Source organism: Sebastes fasciatus, chromosome 2, assembly GCF_043250625.1.
Source record: "Sebastes fasciatus isolate fSebFas1 chromosome 2, fSebFas1.pri, whole genome shotgun sequence".
Taxonomy (NCBI): Eukaryota; Metazoa; Chordata; class Actinopteri; order Perciformes; family Sebastidae; genus Sebastes; species Sebastes fasciatus.
Genome location: NC_133796.1, coordinates 30804795 through 30832498, shown reverse-complemented (window position 1 = coordinate 30832498; position 27704 = coordinate 30804795). Strand labels below are relative to the sequence as shown.

At 41.3% G+C, this 27704-nt stretch overlaps 3 protein-coding genes across 3 annotated transcripts in view; 2 read left to right on the top strand and 1 right to left on the bottom strand.

Annotated features, from left to right (window-relative positions):
* Window positions 1-120: 120 nt before the first annotated feature.
* LOC141757906 (uncharacterized) lies at window positions 121-4893 on the top strand. The gene is made up of 3 exons (XM_074618839.1): window positions 121-469; window positions 2229-2686; window positions 3752-4893. The coding sequence occupies exons 1-3, from the start codon at window positions 328-330 to the stop codon at window positions 4088-4090; spliced, it is 939 nt and encodes a 312-aa protein (XP_074474940.1). The 5' UTR covers window positions 121-327; the 3' UTR covers window positions 4091-4893.
* Window positions 4894-6157: 1264 nt separating this feature from the next.
* cog4 (component of oligomeric golgi complex 4) lies at window positions 6158-18126 on the top strand. The gene is made up of 19 exons (XM_074619079.1): window positions 6158-6406; window positions 7990-8072; window positions 8183-8297; window positions 8451-8625; window positions 8850-9043; window positions 10724-10829; window positions 10912-11069; window positions 11144-11202; window positions 11288-11412; window positions 11516-11634; window positions 12859-13025; window positions 13121-13286; window positions 14494-14556; window positions 14655-14768; window positions 15894-15986; window positions 16066-16149; window positions 16242-16343; window positions 16587-16715; window positions 17423-18126. The coding sequence occupies exons 1-19, from the start codon at window positions 6263-6265 to the stop codon at window positions 17555-17557; spliced, it is 2331 nt and encodes a 776-aa protein (XP_074475180.1). The 5' UTR covers window positions 6158-6262; the 3' UTR covers window positions 17558-18126.
* Window positions 18127-18407: 281 nt separating this feature from the next.
* The window catches only part of gnao1b (guanine nucleotide binding protein (G protein), alpha activating activity polypeptide O, b), a 9301-nt gene continuing 4 nt past the window's right edge, over window positions 18408-27704 (bottom strand). The window contains exons 1-8 of the mRNA XM_074619090.1: window positions 27522-27704; window positions 27334-27376; window positions 23070-23211; window positions 22301-22461; window positions 22090-22218; window positions 21855-21984; window positions 20195-20348; window positions 18408-20099 (exon numbers count right to left, since the gene is read on the bottom strand). The exon at window positions 27522-27704 is cut by the window's right edge and continues 4 nt beyond it. Coding sequence (XP_074475191.1) covers window positions 19912-20099; window positions 20195-20348; window positions 21855-21984; window positions 22090-22218; window positions 22301-22461; window positions 23070-23211; window positions 27334-27376; window positions 27522-27558 — 984 coding nt within the window. The 5' untranslated portion in view covers window positions 27559-27704 and the 3' untranslated portion in view covers window positions 18408-19911. The remainder of the gene's footprint in view (window positions 20100-20194; window positions 20349-21854; window positions 21985-22089; window positions 22219-22300; window positions 22462-23069; window positions 23212-27333; window positions 27377-27521) is intronic.

The following is a 27704-nucleotide window of genomic DNA, read 5'->3' as shown; positions in this document are numbered from 1 at the left end:
CGTTTGGGAGTCGAAAGAACCGGCTCTTCTTGGTGACCTGAGCCAAATGAACCAGCTCACTAAAAAGAGCCGAAATTCCCATCACTATAAGTATGGCAACATCTGGCCCCGCCCCGATATGACGTCAGGCGGCAGCAGCAATGCATTGTGGGGGTCGAGTGTAGCAAAATATCAACGTCAAGCTAACGTTGATGCTAACTGCTAGCAGTGTAGTAAATAACGGTTATTTATAAACGACCTAATCTACGTCATCTGTTCACATCACGGCTGTGACGCAGAGCATGAGCGGCACGTAGTGAGGAGCACCGTGTGTGAGTCTGTGTGAGGATGAGCCGGAGACAAAGGTCCACTCCGTCCATTAAGCAGGAGTCGCTGGGAGAGTTCACAGAGCCGTCGACGAGGCGGAGACCGGAGACCCTGTCCACCCGAGAGGAGGACATGGAGACAGACAGCGAGCAGTTCTGCTACGGTATGTTTACATGTTTACATCTCCTCTACCTGCACCTGGTGATGAGAGATGAAGCACTGAAGCTTTACAGCACATTGGTTCGGAAAAGGGTTCATTTCTCGAGGCTTCATGTGCTCAAGAAGACACCTGGTGGTCAGAGAGAGTAAAACAGGCAGATCTGATCTGAACCATGTGACCAGATCAGATCAGATCAGATCAGATATTCCTTTATTAGTGCCGCAGTGGGGAAATGTGCAGTGTACAGCAGCAAAGGGGATAGTGCAAAAAACAAGATGCATCAGCTAACAGTAAAAATAAAAGAGCTAAACAAAATATGAACCATTTAAATAGAAGGAAGTATAAAAATAGGAGCAGTAAATACAGTATTGACAATAAACAGACTATTAACAAAATTGCACAAGTGGAAAATGATATTGCACAGTGAGAATGAAATGAAATTCAACCTGAAAATATCAGGTTATTGTCAGTTTTTGGTGTGTAAGTGGTCTACTGGGAGCAGTGCTGGTTGTGGTCTACTGGGAGCACAGATCTGTGATATACTGTATTTTGCGCCAGTAAAGGCTGTTGGGAAAGACTATAAACAATGGAAAAAATATATATTACCATGTAATCCATTTATATCTATATAATATATTGTCTATTTTCTAGTAAGTATATAACATACATGTATAATAAACTGTAATTGTTTTATGAGAAATGCATCTTATGTGTGTAAACCAATCCTTTGGTCAATAATTGTAATGTAGTGTAGTGTAAATTAATATAAGAATGGCAGATGGGGTAATATTAGTGTTCTGTGTCACTTCTGGAAATGGCATGGCATCTGCAAAATTTCACAGACCGGAGGAAAACAACCAATCAGAGCCGAGCTGGAGTCTGCCATCTCTGAGCAGCTGTCAATCACTTGCGTACTCCGATCAAACGGTCAAACTAGGCAGCGCTGATCAAATATGAATCAATATTCTGTTACTGTAATGCCTATTTCTCGTCTCAAATGTTTTCAGAAACATCTCGCGAGTGATTGACAGCTGCCTCCGTTGAATGAACAGCCAATAGGAACTCTCTCTCTGAAATGGATTTTTTAAAGCCTGAAAACAGAGCCCTTAGGAGGAGCAGAAGTCTAGTTATCTCTCAGTACACTTGAATTACAATATGCTGAAAGATTAATATAAGGTTAATTTTTGCCCAATGATGCCAAAAACATTCTGCCTACTGCAGGTTTAATACGGTTGTCGTGGTAGCAAAGATGCTCTGGTTTGTAGTTGTAATGAATGTGATGTACTTGTCAGGGAAAGCCCGGGCCGGCTCTGACATCAAATCAAACTTTCTGCGCGTAGTCACACTTTTCAGGAGGTGCGCGGCAGCTCTGCGAGCTCTGCAAGCTCTGCTTACCATCTCTGCTCATGCTAATGATTTTACAAATTAATCAACAAGTTTCTTAATTTATTCATTTATTAAAAATTAATAAACCAACCATTTTGATTTGAAATGAATTGTTTAAGTAAAAAATGTACCATGTACCAAGTATTTGCCTCTCAGATGTGAGGCTTTGCTGCTTTTCTCTGTTTTTACATCATTATAAACTATCTGAAGGTGTAACATTGGGCTCTGGCAACTTGTGATGGGTATTTTTTTTACAATTTTCTGACATTTAATACACTGAACAATTAATCAGTTATTTAAAAAATCATATCAATATATTGACCCATAATGAATTGTTAGTTCCAAGCCTAATTATAACTTTTTGTTTTCCTCTTAGTGGAAGTGTCTCTGGAGGACGAAGACTCTGACACCCTTGCCACAGTGAATGAAACTAGAATTAATCCTCCTATTAACGGCATGGAAGGTGCACAAGGAGATCCAGCAGAACAAATAACACAAGAAGGGGCGAGTGATGAACGCCCTGTAAAACGTAGACGGAATAAACGCAGCTTGATTTGGAGGCACTACGAGCAACTGGACTGTTTGTCTGCTGCTCGTTGCCGCATTTGCCAGAAGAAGTTGCAGTACTTTGAAGGCGGCAGCACCAGCAACCTGCATCGGCACCTGTCAAAGAGACATCCGGAGATGTTTTCTCAGCTAATGACGGAGGGGCAGCATCCACCACCACAACCACCACCACCCGACTCATCAAAGAGCTCAAATGCTAATGGTCACACAGCGACACCACCAGAGAGCGTTGGGCCGACAAAGGAGCAGAAACCGTTTTCTGGTAATGTTTTATAACTCACTGCTGTTTGTGGATGTAATTCATTCAGACTTTTTCAAAGACATCTTGCTGAATAAGTGAAATATATAAATATGTTGTTGTTTTTACTTCATTTAACAGAAGACAAATGTTATGTTGTCTAAACACAAACCTAGATAAAATACAATTTAAAATGCAGTACAAAAGTTTAAGCTTAAAGTTTAAGTCACAATCCAGGCTAAAAGCAACACAGTTTAAAATGCCAAATGCAGGAAGGACAGCTGGCTGTATGCTGTGGGTCCTTACCGGTTGGAATTATGTTTTTGTATTTCTTTTTTTACTCGCTCTCATATCCGTTTCACACCGCCAGAGAGAGGGGCGCAGCTGAAAGACGGCTAAAATTAAGTGTAATCTCTTCATCCATTCTATTTTGAAAGCTATTTATATATCACTAGACGAATATATTTGATTTTTGAGTATTCTATTAAATTAATAAGTCTGTTAATTTACGCATTCACACATCTTTTGCCAGCTGTCCTTCCTGCATTTGGCAGCTTCAATTGTGTTACTTTTAGTCTGGATTATGTGTTAAACTTCTTCGTATTTGTCTAATATCATAGTTTGCTAATCCTTTGTAAAATATGCCGCTCTGCTGACAGTAGACTTGTCCGTGTCTGTGATTGGTCAAATGCTGCAAACACCGCCCCTTTCATGTGAACACGCTCACAGCCAGATAGAGAAACACTGGGTTGATTTACCGAGTTGATAACGTCATAGGACGGCTTAGCGTGATCTTGTTTGTTAGGGTTAGTTATGCCAGGTAACGAGAAGATACCCTGGGTATGTTGAACTTGCTTCGTAGTACAGGCCTCAGGTCAGGTTCAACAAAGCTAACAGGAGACTCAGGAAGATGTCAATCAATTTGTCTATACTAGCTCACACAGTCCTGAGCAGAGGTCTAATCAGCCAGATTAACTGAAAAACAAAATTAAATTAATATCAAGTTTTTAAAAAAAAGAGGAGTTTTCTCTTTATGGTTTTACTGTAATGAGACTAAACATGTGGCCCTCTCTTTCCTTCTTCTTACAGGCAAGTGGAAAGTTCCCAAAGTGTCTGAAGTTGAAAAGCGTGCGTTCAGGAGAGAGCTGGAGCTGATCGAAGCTCTGAGGAGAGCGCAGAGGGAGGAGGCCCGGGCTCTGGAGTATCAGAGGGATCTGCTTGAGAAGCTGCGTGCAGTGAATGCCAGGGAAGCAGCTGCAGAGAGGGAGCAGATTGAGTCACTGAGGAAAGCACAGCTGGAGGAAGCCGAAGACTTGAGTAGACAGCGAGAAGAGGTGCAGAAGGAGAAGACAGAGCTGCAGAAGAAATTTGACGAGCTTCAGCAGGAAAGAGAAGAACTTGTGTTGTTTTCCAAAGGACAGCAAGCCTCCTGAGTCTGCTGCAACATGACTGTCGTGTTGCCGTCGTCACCGATTTCATTTTTTTACTTCTTTTTTTTTTTTATAAATGCTTTGGGACAAATTTAAACACATGATGTAAAATCGTAAACTCCCCTTTTAGTAAAATATTTTTTGCAAACAATTAATGGACATTTTTTGTTTCTGACACAGCTGTGTTGCACTGCTTCTTCCTTCCTCTTCTGCCCACCCATTGTGTGATGTCCTGATATCACCCTGACATCAAATGAATAGAAATATGACCCAGGAGAAACCTTTCCCTCCCCACCTAATCCTACATTCACTCATGGCTGCAACAAGTAATTTTCAAATCTGTATATACTATAATAATGTATGTGTTGGCTCTGCAGGACAGGATCAGATGAGCTGCAAAAGTCATTAGTTTGTCTTATCACTCAAATTTGTAATTTCGCAATGAAATGTGTAATGCTGCCAGTAAAACTGACCTACATCAGACGATAGATATTATTATTATATTTTCCTTCGAGGGCTTGAAATTATCAGTCAAACTAACTTAATTGATTTGTCTTTTCTTTCCACAATACACCATGTTGTCGCTAACAAGTTGTGTGATCCTTTTAGGAAATTTAATTGACCTTGAGACTTGATTTGAGTCTCTTGTAGAAACTTGAAAATTCACTTTAAGAGCAGCCGTATTTTTGTTGAAACAGGATGTTTAGGCAAGACATAATGTTAGGGATTAGGGATCATTTAAAAGTGTAAACCCATGTAGATTTAGAGAGGCAGTTTTAATTTTGATTAAATGTTTTATACTCCCACTGCAGCATCGTCTGTTCTACAGGGACACTCTAGGTAATGACATTAAAATGTTGATGTGCAAGATCATATTTTGAAGACAATTGGATTTCCATAAACTCTTCTTTAGAGAATCAGTACATCCCTAACATTTCTGTCCTTCAGGACCCTAATCAGAGACTTGGTCATTTATAACGGAGTAGTTTTTATGGGGACACACTTTCTTTTGAAGTTGGGAAATGCTTTCAAGGTGGTAGGTGAGGTCAGCTTTATCCTGAGTAACTGGGATATTGTTCCTGGGAATACAAACTTCAAATACTATCGAGTTTTCTATTGACCTCCAGTGTATTGGTATGGTGGCAGAAGTTTCTGAGGCAGATTCTTCAAAACCTCAACAAATAAAACTAAAGCTTCATGACCAAGCAGGCAACAGACCCACTCAAGACAAGAACAGCATAAACTGACATGATAGGAGCCTTAAATCTAGTTCAAATACATATCTGATATCCATTTATATGATCCTTACATGGTCCGTATTCCTAAATTTCATCACAACAAACTTGAGGTAGGGTACTATTATAACACAAGATCACTGGTTGATTTTAGAGGCTCTAGGCTAATATCTATATATATACATACAGTATATATATGTATATATGTATATAACGCTGCTGTGGCAGCACTACCTGAGAAGTGCTATTCTGGGTGAAAAAACTGCCATTGCGCATGCGTTATACGTTTTTGTACTAAAACAGTGGAGGCATTAATATAATCCTTGGATGGCAACAGAAGCCATATAGGCACTAGATAGACATGGATTTATTTTAAAGTGTTAATCCACTCAAATTAAAAAACATCAACAAATTAGCCGACCCAAGCTAATATATAATATAATATATATATATATATATATATATATATATGTGTATGTATGTATACATATGTATTCATATATATATATATATATATACATATATATATATGCACATATATATATATGTATATATGTGCATACATATCTATATTCAAGTGCCTATATGGCTTCTGTTGCCATCCAAGGATTATATTAATGCCTCCACTGTTTAGAACAAAGACGTACAACGCATGCGCAATGCAGAGTTTTTTTCACCCAGAGTAGGACCTCTCAGGCAGTGCTTCTGTGCTGCCACAGCCCGCCCCACCACTAACAAATGGTAATGTGCATGTTAGAGATGGTCAAGCACAATGTCACAGTCATGCTTGGGGTCACGTTCACACAATTTTAAAGCGTATGTGTCCTCTCTGTAGCCGTAGCCCGCATTACCCTGTGAAGATGCGCTGCCTGACAGGCTGAACCCAGGGAGTCTACCATAGTGGTGACGTTGTGACGTGGTCGTGTATCTGTGTTGGAAGATGGCTGACAGCAGCGGACCCAGCGGACTGGTGGTGAAGAGATGTGACTCTGGCTCTCTCTCCTCTGTCAGTATGGACACCATCTCAGCGCTGACGGAGCTGGAGGACCTGGAGAGGGTTTACCGGCAGCTCTGCAAGGAGGAGGTTAGTATAAACCACCGTTAACCGCAGTTTCTTTGACGTGGACACTCACTGACGTCATCCACGTTAAACTTCCGGTCCGCTGCTGGCTCAAAACAAACACTCCTCTCTGTCAAACTATGGCTGAATGAACACTAAACTAGTAAGATGAGGACTTGTCTTCTGCATGTTAAGCTAGCTGGCTGCTGTTCTCTAGACAAGGTGGAAGAGTTAGCAGGGTGAGGGTACCAAACACTTCACAACACCTGTCTAGATACCATCACGTGTTGGATGCAGCCTGCAGGTTCAGGTTGTAACACTGCACAGGTTAATCTGTGACTGAGGCTGCTAGACATACATAGTGACAGCTGGTTGGTACTTAATGAGTCAAACAGTTGAATCTGACTGGGACCTGTTATCATCTTTGTAAGCATCCTGAACACATATAAACTGGGAAAAAAACGTTTGGAAATTTGTGTTTGATGGATTATTTCTCTGTTGTATCAATGCTAATTGGCATTGTATGCATCGTTGGACAGCCTGTTAATTTACCTTCACAATGATGTCCAACTTGTAAGGATCATGCATTTGTGGGATGAGCAGCACAGCTGATTATGTGGGGAGCGCCCAAGAAAAATTTGCCAAAATGCTCTGTCAATGGTAAACAGTGTATTCTCCTGTTGGTGTTGACTCTTGTTTTGAGTTGGTGGATTGGATGATTGAACTCTCTAATCAGTAACAAGGAACAAACAAGACATATTGGTTATTTTACACTTTATTCATTTAATACAATATGTCAGGAGCCTCAGTAGCGGGTGGAAGATCCATACGCAGCCACACCAGCCTGGCACCTCCTCCTCATGCTGGTCACCAACCTGGTCACACGTTGCTGTGGGATGGCGTTCCATTCCTCAACCAGGATTCACTGCAGGTCAGCCAGCGTGGTTGTGTTGGTCACTCTAACACGTACAGCACTCCCAAGCTGATCCTACAAGTGTTGAATTGGGTTGAGGTCTGGACTCTTGGCAGGCCGTTCCATTCTCTCTACTCCCACATTGTGGAGGTAGTCTGTGATAACCCTGGCTCTGTGGGGGTGAGCGTTGTTTCTTGGAGGATGGAGTTAGGTCCCAGATTGTGGAGATATGGGATCGCCACTGGCTGCAGAATCTCATCCCGATATCTCCCTGCATTCAGATGGCCTTCAATGATGACAAGCCTTGTTTTGCCAGTGACATCATTGAGGGAACGCACAACCACGCTGACCTGCAATGAATCCTGGTTGAGGAATGGAATGCCATTATAAGGAATTATTCCTTATTTCATAGTCTATTTGGGGATTTATACATTATTATAACATACTTATAAATATATGTATATATAAAATTAAGCATTTGAATACTGATTTAGAGGTTGATTACCATGGCAACGGTCGAATCTTCGAAGCATTTGGGTCAGCCCTAGTATTTTGATAGAAAATATGAAAGCAGTTGGACACTGAATAAAGAAAAACAGACATGTTAAAATGCATTGAAGTTGTAGTGTGCTACACAGTATATGTGCGCTGTGAAGAAGATGCTGAACATGCTTTGTTTTCTCCTCTAATACAGAAAGAAGTGGATTGTGAGCTGGACAGACTGGTGGGGCAGGAGGGGACCATTCACACAAAGATGCTGGCGCTGCAGAGGATGGGGTACGTTACATCATTACAGAGCTGTGTAGTTTCAACCTGCACAGTCTGTGTTCTTTAAACAATAATCTGTGTTCTGTTGTGCTAAAAAGCGGTGTCTTTGTGCTCTACAGGCCCAACCTACAGTTGATTGGAGGGGATGCCAGACAGCTGTCAGGCATGATCACATTTACCTGCAGCCTGGCTGAAAACGTCAGCCGTAAAGTCCGACAGCTAGACCTGGCAAAGGTAAATACAACATGTCAAAAACACCTCTGCAAAGCTTATACTTTTCAGCTGTTGCTGACACCGTGTGAGAGTTTTTTTTATTGGTTGTATTTATGACAAGAATGTTTTACTGGATCGCACACTTTGATCTCTTAACTTATTTTATTCTTGTAGACACGGCTGTATAACGTCATCCAGCGTGCCGACGACATCCTCGATCTGAAGTTCTGCACAGACGGCGTGCAAACAGCTCTGCGTAACGAAGATTACGAGCAGGCTGCTGCCCACATCCACCGATACCTCTCTCTGGACCAGTCGGTTATTGAGCTGAGCAGGCAGGGAGAAGAAAGTAAGAGGCTTCTAGTTGTAGTCATAGTGCATCGCTCAGTATGCAATAAAGTCTGGATCTTATCTAGATCTTATTTGAGTTTTTGCACCATTTTGACATTGAATTTGTCAGAACATTATAGGATTGTAGTTACTCATAAAACATTTATCACTGCACTAAGTAGCAATATAAATCACTTGTCTGGGCTTGCACTGTAACTCTGCCAATGCATCATGTCTCCACAGGCAGTGCTGTGGATGCCAGTCTGGTAATGCTGCAGGAAGCAGAGCAGAAACTGAAGGTCATTGTCGCTGAGAAGCTTGATGAAGCTGTCGCAGCAGTCGACATCGCACAGGTGGAGAGGTTTTTCAAGATCTTCCCTCTGCTGGGCCTCCACCAGCAGGGCCTCGCCCGCTTCAGCCAGTATCTCTGCAGTCAGGTCAGTTGTGTTTTTGGTCCTGTTTGTGTGCTTTGTGTCTGAGAATATCTCAAAAACTTGAATTAACTTTGGTGGAAAGACAAGCCATGGACCCGTGAACAGTTGGTCTGTTTATGGTGCGGATCCAGGGACTGTTTTAAAAGGATTTCTTATTCCTCGGATCACAATGTGCATTTTGATGAAGATCAGATGGCGATTCTAGATCCAGGTGCATCTTTATCATTTCTAAATATTTCTCTATTGAAATAATAGACATAGAGAATTGTGCAGCCTTGGTTGAGGTACACTCGTACATGGTAAATGGACTTGCATTTATATAGCGCTTTTCTAGTCTTCCTACCACTCAAAGCGCTACATGCAGGCGGCTGTGGCTCAGGAGGTAAAGTTGGTCGTCCTTCAAGTCAAGTCAAACTTATTTATATAACACGTTTAAAAAACAATTGACCAAAGTGCTGAACATGTACATAATACAAATGAATACAAAGCAAACAACAAGCCCATTTAAAGCCTTAAAAACAAGCGGTAAAATCTTAAAATCATTCTGGAAAAGGACAGGAAGCCAGAAAAGGGAGGCCGGAACTGGTATGTGATCCCGTTTTCTTCATTCACAAGGTTGGCGGTCCGATCCCCGGCTCTTCTTGTTCACATGTCGAGCAAGATGCTGAACCCGATGGTTGACCTGGCGGCTCCGCCACCATCGGTGTATGAATGTGTGTGTGAATGAGAGGCCAATTGTAAAGCGATTTGTCCGGTAAGGTAGAAAGGTGGTACAATATAAATGTAGTCCATTTATCGTTTGCACTTTCTGAGGGCTTCATATTATTTACTCTGGTAAAACATTTTCCTTCCTTATTGATCCGTTGCTTGTAAATTCTATGAAACTAATAACTTCCTGATCCTGATGTTGCACTCATTGTATCTGGTATCAGAGTGTCAACAAAATACTTGAATTAGTCAAATGTGGAGATCTCACACATATTTTTTGGGATTGTCTAAAATTGAAATCCCACTGGGAAGGGATTCATAGAGAAATACTTGCTATTTTGAACATTGATTTACCACTAGACCCATTGTTTTATATTAGAGAAGCAATTCCTGACAGTACTGTGGAAAAGAGAAAGGCCAACTTGCGGCAAATAATTTTATTGGCGGCAGAAAAATGCTAACTTTATCTCTGCTCAAACCACCGCTACCCACACTACATCAATGGCAAGACAGGTTAATGAAAGTTTACACAATGGAAAAAATAACAGCAAAACTCCATGTAAAGATAGACATGTTTTTAAACAGGTGGACTCCTGTAATTGCTTATATTAGACTAAGTATTAAGGTGCTGTACCAAATTAATCGCGACCGAATAATTCCCCGCTTTCTTTTTTAGACTCCTCTCTGTATGGATGCACATGATGCTGCGATTTATAATTTGAATTGTAATGTTTGTTTGCCAAACTGTGAATCGTTCCTTTTTTTATTCCCTGACAAAGCAGCTATGTATACTATGTACTCTAAATGTACAAAAGTGATCAAAGATTTTGTTTAAAAAAAAAAAAGTGTTCCCACTCTGTAAGTACATGTTGTGAATATAGATCAGATAAGTCATCATTGTTTTTTGGTCAGAAATAGTCACAGATGTGTTATGTCTAATTTGTTTCTGTCTTTTTCACACACATATTCTCACAGCTTGCCTCCAAAGCTGAGGAGAACCTGCTCTTAGCTACAGGAGGCGACCTGGGCGACAAGAGAGCACCGCTGGTCTTTGCAGACACTCTGACGCTGCTACTGGAAGGTGATAAAACAGGCCTGATGATATACATTTACCTGTGTTTGCTCGGAGTGGACTCCTCTAACGTGTTGGTGTGTGTTTGCAGGTATCGCTCGCGTCGTTGAGACTCATCAGCCCATAGTAGAGACGTATTACGGTCCAGGCCACCTGTACACACTCATCACTCATCTGCAGCAGGAATGCGACCGACAGGCCCAGAAGATAGTCGACAAGTTCATCCAGCAGAGAGGATACCACAACAAGGTGAGCATCACATCTGAACTGCTCGACATGAGTGTTTTACTGCACCGACTGATGAACTCGTATCCGTCCTGTAGTTTCAGGTCGTGCAGAGCAGCATGATGAAGAGCGTGCCGGCAGAGGGGATCGAGCCCAGGTGTGTTTGTCTCAGCATCATCCTTGCTCTCATCTATTATTGTCTGTATGGTATTGTTGTTTATGCGTCTGTCTCACATGAACAGGGAGCTGGACCCTGTACTGGCTGAAGTAACCCTGATGAACGCCAGGGCGGAGCTCTACCTGCGCTTTTTACGCCGTCGCATGCTGGCCGACTTTGATGTTGGGGATGCTCAGAGCGTCACACAGGGTAGTTTTACATTAACATGTGGTGATGCATGCACAGATGCCTTTTTGAGATGTGGAGCTTCAAGGCTATCTATCTAAAACATTATTTATTTTTGAACACCCAGAGCATCAGCAGAACGCGGAGAAGCTACTGAAACTCTGCTTGCTGAGCAGGACGATGCAGGAGCTGATTGGCTACTATGTTCCCATGGAAGAGTACTACATGAGAGAGTCTGTCAACAAGGTGAATGGCTCCGTTTTATACAGTATTTGTATATTCGATAAAACAATCTTAAAGGGACCTCTGTAGCCCACTCCTCATCTCTACTTGAGGCTAGAAGCTTGAGGCTACGTTAGCCGCTACTACCATAACACACCTGAATCTCTGACCCAACTGTAGGCAGTTAGAGTTGCATTGTGGGTAATGTAGGCACCAGATTTGGACAAGGAAGAATAATGAAAAGCTGTATTGATTAATCAATTAGTTTTCAACTATTAAATTAATCGCAAAATATTTTGATAATTGATTTATAGGTTTGAATGATTTTTTTAAGAAAAGAAAGTCCAAATTCTCCAGCTTCTTAAATGTGAATATCTTTGAGTTGTAAACAAAACATTTGAGGACGTCATTTTGGGCTTTGGGAAACACTGATCAAAATTTTATAGACCAAACAACTAATCAATTAATCGAGAAAATAATCAACAGATTAATCAACAGTGAAAATAATCATTAGTTGCAGCCCTAAAATAATGTGTGGAATAAAAAAGATGATATGTCAGGTTCCCCTGCATCAGGTCTGATACTTATTACAACGTTTAAGGTTTATTTTGGCAAAGTATTATATGAAATGAATGGATGTTTTCCTCGTAGATGTGAGATTGATCTGATTCAACTGTTTTGATTAATACCAACCTCAACAATGAAATAACCATGTGGCCCTTTTTAAGAAGATTTGAATATGATAGATAACATGCTATGACATTGTTATCAATTAGGGCGGCAACTAACAATTATTTTCATTGCCATTAATCAGTCGATTATTTTGGTCTATAAAATGTCAGAAAATGGTGAAAAATGTCGATCAGTGTTTCCCAAAGCCCAAGATGACGTTCTCAAATGTCTTGTTTTGTCCACAACTCAAGGATATTCAGTTTACTGTCATAGAGGAGTAAAGAAACCAGAAAATATTCACATTTAAGAAGCTGGAATCAGAGAATTTAGACATTTGCTTTCTTAAAAAATTACTCAAAGCGATTAATCGATTATCAAAATAGTTGGTAATTAATTTAATAGTTGACAATTAATCGATTAATCTGTTAATCGATTAATTGTTGCAGCTCTATTATCAATGCCAAATAACTAATTCAGTGGTTGAACATTTAGGAAAATAACTATTTCATATATTAAATGTAATATTTACTCATCAGAACATATTAAATCTAAACAAAAATTAATTTTCCTCCTCAGGCCGTTACCATGGATACATATGAAAAGGGTCAGCTGACCTCCAGCATGGTGGACGACTGTTTCTACATCGTGAAGAAGTGCATCAGTCGAGCGTTATCCAGCTCCAGCATCGACTGCCTCTGCGCCATGATCAACCACGCCAACTCTGTGCTGGAGTCTGACTTCAGGTGCTCACTCTTTCATTTCACGGTGGACGTATTCAATACTTATCTTCTCGTCTCATGCATGTACTGTATGTGCCCCGTCTCTCTCCGTCTGTCAGGGAGGTGTTGTATAATAGGCTGCGGCAGGGCTTCCCGGCTACGACGCTTCAGGACATCCAGCGTGGCGTCAGCAGCGCGGTCAGTCTGATGCAGAGCAGCTTACAGCAGGGGAAGTTCAACACGATGGGCATCGAGAGCGCGGAACACGCCAAGGCTGCGTTTCTGGTAAGACCAATAGACAAACACGCATATGCCCCCCCCCTCGCTCTCAGACAGTATCCTAGAATTTTAATTCATAAATATAACATGAAATAACAGCAGCAGTTATTTAAGTGAGGAATCAAATTCATTAATAACATCCTAATTTAATTGAGGTAAGTAGTGCTTACATTTTTTAAATGGCTTTTGGAGGACGCACTACTTAAAAATCCTTTTAACCCGTTTGTCAAAAGGTAAATTAGAATCAAGAACCACTCAAAGGTTCATAGCTACCAGGCGGACCTTAGAAGTCACAATAAATGTGCAGTGGAGGAAACCAGTAACGTATGAAGAAATAGGTGGCTCTAATCTGGCCTTACTACCATCACTACACCCTCATGGTCAGGGAAGTAGTATAAACATTTGTCATACTGTGCTCTTATTGTCTACTTAAAGGAACAGTGTGTAACAATCAGGGGGATCTATTGGCATAAATTAAATATAATATTAATAAGTATGTTTTCTTTAGTGTATAATCACCTGGTAATAAGAATCATTGTGTTGTTGTTACCTTAGAATGAGCCGTTTATATCTACATAGGGAGCAGGTCCTCTCTCCACGGAGTCCGCCATGTTGCTCCGCCATGTTTCTACAGTAGCCCAGAACGGACAAACGAAACTCTGTTAACTTTTCCTGCTTTGGCTGGGGTCTATAACTTTACTCGCTGCTGCTGCTGCCGCCGCCGCTTTCACTCTACTCTTACAAAAAATGTCTCTAAAGAGGGACATTCATGTTTTCGCGTCGGTCATCGTAGCTCTCCAACACGTTTGGCACACGGGAGAGGCTTCAGTTGGTTGCAATCTCCTCACCTCTCCGCTAGATGCCACCAGATCCTACACACTGGACCTTTAATGCTGTAATACTTTACTGACATACATTAGAACCTCACACCTTACTTGATTGAATTTTGTTAGGGGGGATTGAATTTCATTTTTAGTTTATTTTTCAATTGTGAACGAGAGAGATGTCGACCATACCTGGGCTGTGTGTGGGTGGGGGTAGATAAGGTACTTTGTTTGTTTCCCTGTTTGTCTGTTGTTCATGTGTATTTGTTTATGGGAAAATTCCTGTTTTTCTTCAATAAAAACATCCTAAAAAATAATAATTCTTCAGATTATATTTATAGAGAAAGAATGACACTGAACAATATTGTCTCTTTTTCTCTCTGTCTCAGGTGACTCTGAATAACGTTGAGGTGTGCAGTGAGAATATCACGACTTTAAAGAGGAACCTTGAGGTAACTTTCACATCTGCATCTCTTCTATTCATCCTGTCATTTATAGTCGACCTCACTGCTCGGAGATTTACTACTTCTTCTGATTTATTTCCTCGCAGAACGACTGCTCCAAGTTGTTCAATCAGGGCGCCGGCTCTGGAGAACAAGCCAAGATTGAAAGTTGTTTGTCCGACCTCGTCAACACATCCACCAAGTTCAAGGATCTCTTACAGGTCAGAAACACACACACACACATTGATCAGGGCTAATCAGCTGAGAGTTGTGTATTTACTTATTTACAGTAGGTGCTACACAACAGGGAACAATTCAATGTGTTTTTTTTAAAGGGTTAGTGTCTAATATATTTATTTATTACACGGCTTTGTTGAATCCTCGATTCTGATTGGTCAATCACGGTGTTCTGCAGTCTATTATTTGTTTATAACAGACCATTGCTATGTATAACAAACTGTTGCTATGGGCGCAGTTCTGATGTCGGACTCTGGCGGACCGTTTTCGTGTAAAATTATTGATTTCTTCAGTAAGCAGCCGTTTAATAAGCGGGATAATGTACAGCTAGCGGGTCATTATTGTGAAATAAACCTGCATCACCCTGTCAGGGTTTATTTCACAATAATGACCCGCTAGCTGTACATTATCCCTTACATAAATGTTACTGGCAAAAAAAACAGGTACAATCCAACTTTGTTGAGGTTATATTTTGGCTATTCAAATCACTGGTCCCAAAGACTATATTTAGTATGATAAAGAAACACATGCCACATTTGAAAAGTCTTGAAATTTGGTGCGGACATACTTTGGGCAAGTATCTAACAGTACAACTTAGATTTTTTTAGATCACATGAAAAATCACACTTTTATCAATGGTTAAAGTCAGGATTTTTGTGAAATGGAAATGGAATATATAGATGGCAGCCCTGTGCATGTGTGTGCTGAAAATAATGAAAATCCCTACATTCTTACTGCTTATTCTAGGGCATTTTCTACTATGTTTTAAAAAACAGTAGTCCCATCATGTGCCCAAAGACTAAATATAGTATGATAAGGAAAACTCACTTTTCAGCCAAACAGGTTGACCTATTTTGAAAAATTCTTCAGATTTGTACTTCGGCCAGCCCTGAGAACACTTCCACTAAAAGAAATTTAAAATTTCAGTCGCGGGCACAAATGGGGTAAAGAGGAAGGATGAAAACCTCCTGGCACAGTTTGAATTATTTTTATATCAAAGTAATACAAGACATGTATCTGAGGTACCTGTGGTACTATAAGCCTCTTTGTCACCGAGTGTCCGCCGAATGTCCAAAAGTCTTATACACTGATGTTTTTTTATTTCACAGGAGGGTCTGACTGAGTTAAACACAACAGCCATAAAGTCTCAGGTCAAACCGTGGATCAGCAGCTTCCTGTCCATCTCACACAACATAGAAGAGGTAACGGTCTCAGAGTGGTGAACAAAAATAAACCAGAGGTCATAAAACGTGTCGCTGTAACAGCTGGTGTTCCTCACAGGAGGAGTTCAATGATTACGAAGCTAATGATCCCTGGGTGCAGCAGCTCATCGTTAACTTGGAGCAGCTCATGGCGGAGTTCAAGGTATCTTGTCTGAGCAGCTCTGGCTATAATATGAATATTATATATGTATCCTTCTTTGTTATTTAATAAACTTCTGTGTGTCTCGTCACCAGACGGCCATGTCTCCCATCATCTACGACACACTGACCAGCCTGATGACCAGCCTGATATCCATCGAGATGGAGAAGACCGTCCTCAAATGCTCATTCAGCAGGGTGAGGAGCCGGGCTCGGCCACAAGGTGGCACAGCGCACCCTCTCTGCATCACACTGCATCACATCACTGACACATGATGAAAAGCCTCGAGCACTGATTTATTAATGAGTCCAGAAAGGCCTGCAGCAGAGGGTGCCTCCTTTTGTCACGATAGCATCTTCCTATTCCGAGCAGAGCGTTTACAGGAGTAAATGTTTGCACAACATGAAGTCCATTCACTGTTTTTGACCGTTCTGTTGCAGCTCGGCGGGCTGCAGTTCGATAAAGAGCTCCGGTCTCTGGTGGCGTACCTCACCACCGTGACCACCTGGACCATCAGGGATAAGTTCGCTCGTCTCACACAAATGGCCACCATCCTCAACCTGGAGAGGGTAATTTAGATCTCCTTACACACACACACAGAATAATAATATGTTTATGCCCGTTTACACCAGCGGTGGAATGTAACTAAGTACATTTACTCAAGTACAGTTTTGAGATACTGCACATGAGTATTTCCATTAAATGCTACTTTATACTTCTACTCCACCACATTTCAATTCGAAATATTGTATTTTTTACTCCACTGCATTTATCTAACAGCTTAGGTTACTTTACAGATTAAGATTTTAGATATAAAACACATCATGATTTTATAAAATATGATGCATTGTTATAAAATAACTACTGACAAGATGTAAAGCAGTTAAATTAGCTCCACCTCGACCAACTACAACAGTCAAATGGGGCATCCAGGTGGCCTTTGGGTCTAAAGATGTTAACCATGAAGCTGAGCTGGACCAAAAAAAATTAAAAATTACTAGTGAAATGCAAATTACACATTAATGCATCAATAATAATAATAATACGTTAAAATAACATATAGTTTAACACTTACAGGGGCAATTTTCTGCATTATGAATACTGTTACTTTTGATATTTATTATCGAGAAAATAATCGACAGACTAATCAACAATGAAAATAATTGTTAGTTGCAGCTGTACATTTTGCTAAAGATACATGTAATTTTCACAGTATGGTATCGCTGATGTGAATACTTCCTCCTAGTTTACTCACATGTACCTATTTGTACTGCAGGTAACTGAGATCTTGGATTACTGGGGCCCAAACTCGGGCCCTCTGACGTGGCGGCTGACCCCGGCGGAGGTGCGTCAGGTTCTAGCGCTACGTATCGACTTCAGAAGTGAAGACATCAAGAGGCTGCGACTGTGACTCGTGAACCACTCTGCTGGTGCAGTACCCGCCTTGTGATGCTTTGCACTAAAGAGCTCTGCACAATCCAGGTTTAATCCATGTTTCTGTAAATGGACGTGGGCAGGGCACGGCCAAATGGTCTGGGATTTCTTTTTGTCTGAAACAAAAACGCTCATCCTGGAGATTTCAGTCGGGTTTTCAGTCTGCCTTCTGCTCCACGCCCGGCTCATGTCAGTCTGAGTTACAGCTCAGCTTTTAGGGGCATGGTCTGTGGTTAATGGTGAACCTATTTGATATGAATGATCTGTAAAAGTATGAGAATATTCTGTAATTAAAGAGTGTTAAAGTGTCACACGGGGAGTTCCAGCGTTTTAACCTGTAACTGGCTCTGAGAAACGAGGACACACTGGGACCGAGCAGTGGAGCTCTGCTGCTGTCAGTGAAACAGAACAGTAATGAACATCATACCCATTAAACTGACAGAAGCAGGTCAGACAGCTGATCCAGCCTAGTCATTCAATATATGAATAGCTCCTTGTCTGTAATGATGGAACACTTTTAACCTAATAAATTGAGAGCCGCTCTGCAACGCCTCTGATCCCTGCCATCCGCCACATTTCACGAAGTGCTGCCCTATTGCCATGCAAGACCTGTTCCCAATCTTTTATACATATTTCTGACACTAAATACAAAGCAATGAAGCATTAAAAGTGGTCCATTCTCATAATTGTCAGCCTAATTTCCCCGGTCTAACCTTAATTCTCTGCGCAGATTAAAGCAGGTCAACTTTTCACAGAGAGGACAGAGCTGATGTTTGTCATCAGCCCTCTTGCCTCCGTCGGCAGTAATCAGACTCACAAACAGCAGGAATAGTTAGGAAAAGTGTGGCTTTAATGTAAACACAACATTCGATTGGCTCAGCACAAACATTCCACATGAGAGCAACCAATAAACTACCAAATAGGATGGGGGTGCAGCACAAAAACATTCACAGTAAAAAAAAAATCTGGTATAATCATAATATATATACAGTACGGTGCTTTTAAGGTGAGAATGGAGATAGGATATGGGGACTGATATGTGATAGATAAGAGTATACGGGGAGGGGGAAGATGAATGTCTGGGTGCACAGGTGAAAATGGAGAGCTGTACTTTGTTCTCTGAAAAGAGAAACGTGACAGACGGGGGGTTGTGGGGAGTGGGGGGAGGGATAATGGTTCCCTGTTTACTGATCAGGGGAGACGAGGGTTGGGGGAAAACCCCGCGACTCCCCAGACAGAGGCTGCCTCAAATGATATTGTTCTCGTGCAGTCTTCTACTTCTACACAGATTCACATCGAAGGGTTAAAGCACCACACGGAGAACAAGATGTCATTGGAGGGCTGCGTTCTACCCTCTGAACCGTAGACAGGTGTCGGTGTACCCCAGCTTTTCATGTCAGGAAATAAATATGTGGCACGGGATTTCAGGAGGTAGAAGGAGGCATGTAGGGCATGAGGCTTAAATAAATAAATCATTCGATGATAATAATAATAATCTGTTGCTTAAATAATATTAACATGATTTATGATCTGTCCTTCTCAGATGGTTGGCACCGATATGACGTTTTCTTGTTTTTTTTTAGATATCATTGGCTGATAGGCATTTCTTCACGCTACAGGAGGCCAATGGAAATGGGCAGCCACTCTGAACAGAAGAATCCTCTCATTATGTGTGAAAGTAAAACAGAGAGTGGAAAAGACCTGCAGGCTACTCAGTCATGTGTGGGTCTGAAGGAGAGGGGAGCTTTGTCCCTTCTGAAAGTTAGAATAGCCTCCTTCCCAACCATGACCCTCAGCCACGAGTACAGCACCTCCCCAATATCATCATCAGCTCCACCTTCACACACACACACACACACACACACACACAGCAGCTGTTCAAACGGAGCACAACAGGCTATATTCAGTACGGATAGAAACGCCTCGAGACTTGCACATGAAAACGCCACATAAAGGATGGGACAATAGTCCAACGCCGTGGTTTAAAATTACATTGCAAACTCCTTGAGTTTTGCAAAAACGAGGCTCCAGCTGAATACAACCCTGGTGCTGCCCCCTCTGACCTTCGCTGTTGTTGACAGTCATCAACCAAACATGAAACATTCAGCTCAAAAAACACATTTTTATAAGACAAAACTGGGGGTTGTATACTGAAATCAAAATGAGAGGAAGGGAACAAATCATGGCGATAATCCAGTGTGGTGTCGGACGGCAGCTCTTTGGGTCCATTTGGACATGTAGAATTACATATTTATGTGTTTTAAGTATCATCAAAATTATCATTATTAACACCTCATACTCTCCATGACAACCTCTGTGCTTGGCCAGGCCTCAGTATAAGCCACACCCTCTAAGGTTGTTTGCAATAATGATGTCAGTGACGGCATCAAACACTACCTGGATGTTTCCTGTGTCTGTGGCACAGGTCAGGTGACAGTAGATCTCCTTATTGGGAGAGCGGTTCTTACTCTCAAACTGAACCTGAATATATGCAGTAGCATCGTCGTAAGTATTAGCACCTGGAGACAGAAGAAACAGAGAAGAGCGGAGAGCATGAAGGAACGGCGTTCAAGCACTTTGTGTGAAAGCAGCTCTGCGTGAAAATGAACCTCACCTGTGTATTCTGGAAAACAGATCGTCAGCGGTGACTTCTTGATCTTCTCGCCAAACAGATCCTTCTTGTTGAGGAAGAGGATGATGGAGGTGTCGATGAAGAACTTGTTGTTACAGATGGAGTCAAAGAGCATGAGTGACTCGTGCATGCGGTTCTGCAGGAAGAATAAATATGAGGTTGGTGTCGGTGTGAGGAGAGAGGGCCTGGAGCGGAATAACTTAATATATCACTATAAATCAGTCCGTCAGCAGCGGCTGATAATGTGTAACTGATAAATACCAAAGCGCTTGTCTGTGGGAAACAATATCACAGCAGCCATTTTGACAAGTCCCAGCCGGATAAACACAGGTGTAATTGATCAAGTTAATTATGGTCCTGTTATATTCTGTGTCGCAGCCGCTCCAGTGAGCCAGCATGCACAACACCAGGACCCTGGCCCACCTAAATGGAACAGGGCCACAATTAATGTTATTAATCACACCCCTTTGTTTACCCAGCAACCACATGGCAAAATGGCTGCTGTGAAAAGGTCCTGTTGTGATTTTACACATTTATCTTTCAGAGTTATTGAATATCAACGAGGAACAGAACAAAAAAAAAACATTTATATTACTAATATGTTTTCTGTTAACCCAACCTGAGAAGCACCTGGCTGACCAAACAGGAAGGAAGTAAGGAAATAATCAATTTAGAAAATGAATAATTTCATTATTTGACAGTTTATTAGAAGCAGTAGTTTCACTGTCCGTCCTCCCCAGGACATTGAGAGACAAATTGGGATATATGAGAACTTGTGCTGTATAACTATGTTTGACTTGACTTGAGTGCAGAGAGAAACACGTCTTTGAGATATTTCTATGAAGATGGAGAAGTGAATGTAAGATGTCTTCAAATGGGGTGGTGTTTACCGCGTTCATGAGAAGAGTCCATATGAACGCCCCCCTCATGTCGTATTCACGACCTCCTAAGTGGAAAGATTCTAAAAGCTCAGAGTTCACGAGTTGTGACGTGTTTGTTGTCAGAAATGGCGGAGGCCTTGGAAGTCAATTTTTTCGTTGCACAATAAGTTAATATATTACAATTTTAGTTGAATGTTTTTTTCCTTCGTAATTGTGTAATATGTCTGAGGAAAATGTTGATATTCCCAACGGCCTCATCTTTCTCCTCTGTCGTTATAACTTTACATTTACTGCTTTATGTTACCCGCTTGCTAGCTTGCTAAATTGTTAGCCTCTGTGGCTTCTAGACGCCGACAGTAACCTTAATATTGCTGTTGCTTAGCAGCGGTGTTCTCACGACTTAACCACTTGAACGCCAAGCATATCGTGTACACGACCTCCCATGTTGTTAACACGAGTTCACGAGTTTCATTTGATGGCACCAGAAGGCACAAAGAAATTTACCGGCTTTGTCAATCCGTAACTATCAACCTTTAAGATATCTTTTTTGGCATTTTGCCTTTAATAGATAGGTAACAGTAGTGTGCAGATGGGAAACGGAGAGGGAAAGAGACAAAAGACCCCGTCCAGAATCATACTGGTGATGTCACAGCTATATCTGAACCACTAATGCAACCAGGACGTCTTTAATATCAGTGAAAGGTCCCACAGTGAATTGTGCACCAGAGGGATTCAGACTGAATTAACTGAGTCACACTTACAGTTGTTTCATCTTCGTGGAGCACCTGGTCGTATCCGCTCAGGGCAACGCAGAAGATGATGGCTGTCACATCTTCAAAGCAGTGGATCCACTTCTTCCTCTCTGACCTCTGACCCCCAACGTCAAACAGCCTGGAAAAAGTGCAGGAAGTCAATTGAGCTGTAATCCCTGAACCTAATCTCACCCTAAACGCCAACAACAAAGGGCCAAGTCGTCGTGAGCTGCGTGTACGCCACCTGAAATGGAGGTTTTTGAAGGTGAAGTGGGTTTCGACGATACCGGTGGTCTTCACTCTGGTTCTCAGGATGTCCTGCTCTGTGGGCTGGTAGTCTGGTGCCCCGATCCGGTCTAGACTGTCCAGGTAGCTGAAGATCAAAAAGAATGTGGATTAGACGACTGGTGATAGCATTTTAATATGGATTCTTATAGTCCTGTAGCTCCACTTACTATTGAGCGGAATCGTTAAGTTGGTATTCCCGGGCGCGGCTGAAGCACTCCTGAGTCCCGGCGTCGGTCCATACACGAGTCATAGCAGTGAGGAGCTCTGCAGAGTACGGCTCTGTGTCCTCCATACGAGTGACCACATCGCAAACCAGCTTAGCATCCGCCTGCACGAATACATAATATAAGATCAGGGAACAAATTTATATCTGTGGATTTTATTATTGATCACCTGTTGTAAAGGTGTTGTCATCAAATATTTCTAAGAGATGTCTGATTTCCTAAAATGACAGTTCTAGGGCTGTCCTCGACCAAAGAAATTATTAGTCGACTAACACATACGATTTTGTCGACTTATCGATTTTGTTGATTTCATCTGTAAAAACTGAGTTTCTCCTCAAAGAATCACACAAAAACACCACTTTAAATCTTGTGTTTACCAGAGATGTGCTCACAAATTCCTTGGAAATAAGTCATTCAGCATGAAAAAAGCATACAAAATGACAAATCGACTAAAGAATTGTGAGTTAGACCAAAACGACCCATTAGTCGACTAATTGATTAAGAAGGGGCCGCCCTATAGACCGTTCCAGTTTGACCAACATCCAGTCTATGCGAGAGACATCAACTAGATGTCTTAACCCAAACAGATGTTGTGATTTATATCGACATCATTCTCAAGTCCTGCTTCGGCACTATCGCATTTCAACCCCTAAATATGGATAAAATCTCCAGAGGTGGACATGTCAGCTGGAGGGGGAATGCGAAGACTAACTTTTCTGTCCTTGTCTCCAAACTCGATGCCCAGTGAGTCCATGGCTCGGAGGATGGCCGCCAAGCTCTGGATGGTGTTGCTGTAGACGACGGGCTTATACTGCTTCACATCATCCCCAGAAAAGCCATCTTCATGGATAATCCTGCAGGCGCACACAGATATTAGCACAAAGACACAAGCGTGGACTAAAGAGAGTAAGTCACACACATCCATATGTTCCTGCAGACCTAAATAACTCTTTTTTTTTACATGTTCTGGCAGAGCCTCTCTCTCTCGTCTTCCCACCATCTCTACCTAAAACGCATCTGTAAGTGTGTCCGTGTATAATGGGATGAGAATTGATCACAGTCTGTGATGTGTAATTGGACAGTAATGTGATATTTAAGCCATTTATAATTGATGGTGGGCGATGGAGTGGAATCAGTCAGAGCACTAATCAATCACACCACACAGAACTGTTACGTTCAGTACGACACAGTTAAACTCCTCATAATCCGGTCGACCTTAAATTATCCATCAGCGCACCCTCTCACCCTGAATCTATAAAATAGATCAGTCATAACCTCCTGACACGTTTAAACTGCAGCGGCTTCTCTTTGGTCTCCTCCTCTGTGATCACTGGTTGACGTTTGATGAGGAAAATAGACAAGAGATGATGGTTTATAACCTTATTCACACAAATATGTTTTACAGATGGCCACCTCTACTAACATCATAAAAATGAACAGTTTTATGACATAAAAACCTTCAGGGGAGCAGAGGTGCAGCCTCACACGGCAAAGGCCATTCATTTAGGGCTGCAACTAACGATTAACTTTTATTATCAATTAATGTGCCCATTAATTGTTTTGTCTATTAAAATGGTGAAAATGCCCATTTTGATTTGGTGATGATGTCTTCAAATCTCTTATTCCGTCCGACCAACAGTCCAAATCACAAAGGTATTCAATTTACTATTATACAAGACAAGAAAAGCATTAAATCCTCACATTTAAGAAGCAGGAACCAGCGAATGTTTGGGATTTTTGCCAAACAAAAATGACTAAAGCCTTTATTCAACATGAAAATAGATGCAGAATAATTTCTCTGTCAACAAACTAATCGGTTAATCAACTTATATTTTGTGCGTTCAGTAGATGCACAATGCTTCTGGGCCTCACAAGGCAAAGACAGAAGTTTATATTAATGTGCAGTTAAAGCTGCAACTAACAATTATATTCCTTATTGATTAATCCTTATTGATTTCCCTGCTGTGGGGCTAATAAAGGACTATCGTATCTTATCTTATTTTATCTTAAAATGTTCATCACAATTTCCCAGAGCCAAGGTGTCATCTACAAATCTGTTATTGTGTTTAACCAACAGTCTGAAACCTAAAGGTATTCAATTTACTATCATGTAAGATAAAGAAAAGCATTAAATCCTCACATTTAAGAAGCAACAACCAGTGAATGTTTGGGATTGTTGCTAAATAAAAACGACTAAATAATGAAAATAGTTGCAGAATATTTTTTCTGTCAACAAACCAATTGATTAATCAACTAATCGTTTCAGCTCTAAAATAATTGTGACTACTGTTTAGGTTCTTAGGGGGAAACCCCAGAAGAGGAGGGGATTTTATTTTATATTTTGTGCGTTCAGTGTATGCACAATGCTCGTGGCCCTCACAAGCCAAAGACATACAGTTAAAGCTGCAAAGCACAATTACATTCCTTATTGATTCATTTGCACATTATGTTCTCGATTCATCATTGGTCATTGGTCTATAACGAATTTATTAAAGTAGTTAAAAATGCTCGTCACAATTTCCCAGAGCCAAGGTGTCATCTTCAAATCTGTTATTTTGTCCTACCAATGGTTAAAACTCAAAGATATTCAACTTGATATCATAGAGAGGTAAGAAAGCCAGTAAATATTCACATTTAATAATGAATGAATGATTTTTTTTCCTGCTTTTAAAAAAAAAAAATGACTTCAACGATTAAGAATTTATCAAAAAATGTTGCAGATGAATTTTTAATTCAACGGACTAATCATTTCAGCTCTATTATACAGAAGGCACGATTGATGAAAAGTGATCGATCACAGTTTAAAAATAGACACTACTGACATTTCTGCAGCACGTCACCCTCAATGAAGTTGTTCCATTCATATGATCCAAACATCAAATCTACTTCATTATGTAATGTGTACATCTTTGCAGCTGTGGGACTCAGTTATTATAAGTTACATTTTATGACCATTAAAATATCCAATTTGCAACAAAAAAAAAGCACCATTTCAAGGTATTTGAATAAAGTGCTTAAATAAGGTGGGAAATATATATAAACAAAAACATCTATAGCGAGGAGACTGACAGTGTGTGGTTTGGTTTGTATTATTGCAATCTGGCAGTGATCTGTGCTGCAAATGCCAGCATAATAAAAAAAAAAGGTAAAACCGGCCGTAGGTTTTAAAAACAATCACATTGCTTCTTAATGAAATCTGTTCCCTGCACCTCAAAATTTCTTGCAGCCTTTCAGACTCACTGCAATGAGAGTGAAACTACATCAGGTGTCAACCTTTACCTGCACATCACGTGATGATGACGATGATGATGATGAGACATATCACAGCAGAGCATGTTAAACTTACAATATCTAAACGTTATGACCCGGACTGTGCATGCTATACATCCATCCATCTGCTACTTTCTTATAGGCTAAAACAAACCCTGAAAGGTATATTTGTAAACACTATTTGGGCATTTTTATGAGAGCTACAAGTTCTTTTTAACATGCTCATGGAGCATATATACTGTATATTTGTATTCTGGGGGTATCGTTCCTATATGCAGAGGGTAGTTTAGTTTATTTATTGACTACACTGAGGGCGCTTTATATTTTAATAATTTATTTATTTATTGTGTTGAGTTGAATGTGCTACTTATATGAGAACTATTAGGATTTTAAGAATTTGAAACATGCACTATCTACCTTTAAACATGCACTATCTACCTTTAAACATGCACTATCTACCTTTAAACATGCACTATCTGCAACCAACTTGGACTCTAACCACTGGCGCACTTTACACTTACTTTACACTATACATCCTATATACCACTTTATAGACTGCACATATGTACATATTACATTTATTTATTGTACATACTACATTTATTTATTGACGGACTGCACACACTATGTTCACCCATTCACTCTGTATCTTTTATATCTCTATTATTTTTTTATTTTACCTCTCCTGTGTTTCACTCTTGTTTGCTGATGTTGCTGCTTTGACACCTGAATTTCCCTCCAGGGATTAATAAAGGTTAATCTTATCTTATCTTATTTTGTACTCTTATTACCTTGTGCCTTTTCTACGTCTTTTCTTTTCTTAAAGCTGACTCTGTAAACTGCTCAGAATTATAATATACTTATAATAAACTCTTGCATCTTGAATCTTTGAGTTGAGGGCACAGCAAGAGAGAGCACAGGGAGGGTAATGAGGTGAAGAGGAAGAAGAGGAAACAGGGCATGGAGGCAATAGGAGAGGAGAGGAGAGGAGAGGAGGGAGGAGGGAGGGTGCACTGCAGGCCAGGATGCAGAGAGAGAGGAGAGAGAGAAACACTATGGGAGATGTTTCCACAAGACAAAATCTAGCCTATATAGCATACACAATGCGCCATTCCTGCACTGAAATATCTCTAGAAACTTAACTAAGAGGTTTATAGAGAGAGGAAACAACAACAGTGATTTAAAAAAAAAAAACATCAAAGAGTGATTTATAGCTTAGAACAGAACAGAGAGGATGCAGGGGGGGTTTTAGATGCCATATTTCTGCGTAAATCCGCTTTATAGAAGCAAAGTACTCCCGGCGATATCGGGCACTTAAAGCCATTAAGATTAAAAGCAGAGGTATTCACTAATGGAGTGACCTCAATGTAACACACGTGAACGCGCACAGAGAGAGAGAGAGGAACAACACCCAGTCACAGTTAAAACCCCCGTGTTAAGTACATTTCAGCACCCAGGCACAGTGAACAGCACCCTGGGGCCTCCTGCTCCTGCTCCGCGGTAGCCTCGCTGTCATCAGGCCGCAGGAGGTGCTCTAGTCCCCGGCTCTGCTCCTCCAGGCTCTGCGGCCTCTCTCTCTCTCTAGAGAAACATGGCGGCTCAACCTGCTGCCTTATAGCTCACTCACATATATAAGGGCGGGAGGAGGCGCAGTGTGGGGCCTGTTCAGCCGGTAGAGACGGTTAATAATAAATAAAAACACTTACTTCATCTGTTTGACGATGGTGCTTTTACCGGACTCTCCTCCGCCTGTAAGAGAGAACAGGAGAGTGAAATCAGTACCACGGAGAGCAACCGCCACCATCACCATCACAACCACCATGACAACCACCGCCAACGGCCACGGAGCTCCATGGCCGTTGGTGGTGGTGGTGACGGTTAGTCTTCGTCTTACCGAGCAGCAGCAGCTTGACGTCCTTGGCGGCCACCATCCCGTCCTCCTTCAGGTTCCTCTCGATGGCCTTGCTCCGGTCCAGAGCTTCGCGCTCCTCGGCGCTCAGTGTACATCCATGTTTCCAAGGCTGAGTGATCAATCCCGTCCTCTCTCCGTCTCCGTCGTCCTCTCTCCGCCCTGTCT

Excerpts from the sequence above, each read along its gene's own strand:
- LOC141757906 (XM_074618839.1), top strand. The coding sequence starts at position 328 with ATGAGCCGGAGACAAAGGTCCACTCCGTCCATTAAGCAGGAGTCGCTG. Across the intron at positions 470-2,228 it reads CAGCGAGCAGTTCTGCTACG|TGGAAGTGTCTCTGGAGGAC; the intron begins GTATGTTTACAT and ends TTTTCCTCTTAG. Across the intron at positions 2,687-3,751 it reads AGAAACCGTTTTCTGGTAAT|TGGAAAGTTCCCAAAGTGTC; the intron begins GTTTTATAACTC and ends CTTACAGGCAAG.
- cog4 (XM_074619079.1), top strand. The coding sequence starts at position 6,263 with ATGGCTGACAGCAGCGGACCCAGCGGACTGGTGGTGAAGAGATGTGAC. Across the intron at positions 8,073-8,182 it reads CTGGCGCTGCAGAGGATGGG|GCCCAACCTACAGTTGATTG; the intron begins GTACGTTACATC and ends TGTGCTCTACAG. Across the intron at positions 10,830-10,911 it reads TCTGACGCTGCTACTGGAAG|GTATCGCTCGCGTCGTTGAG; the intron begins GTGATAAAACAG and ends GTGTGTTTGCAG.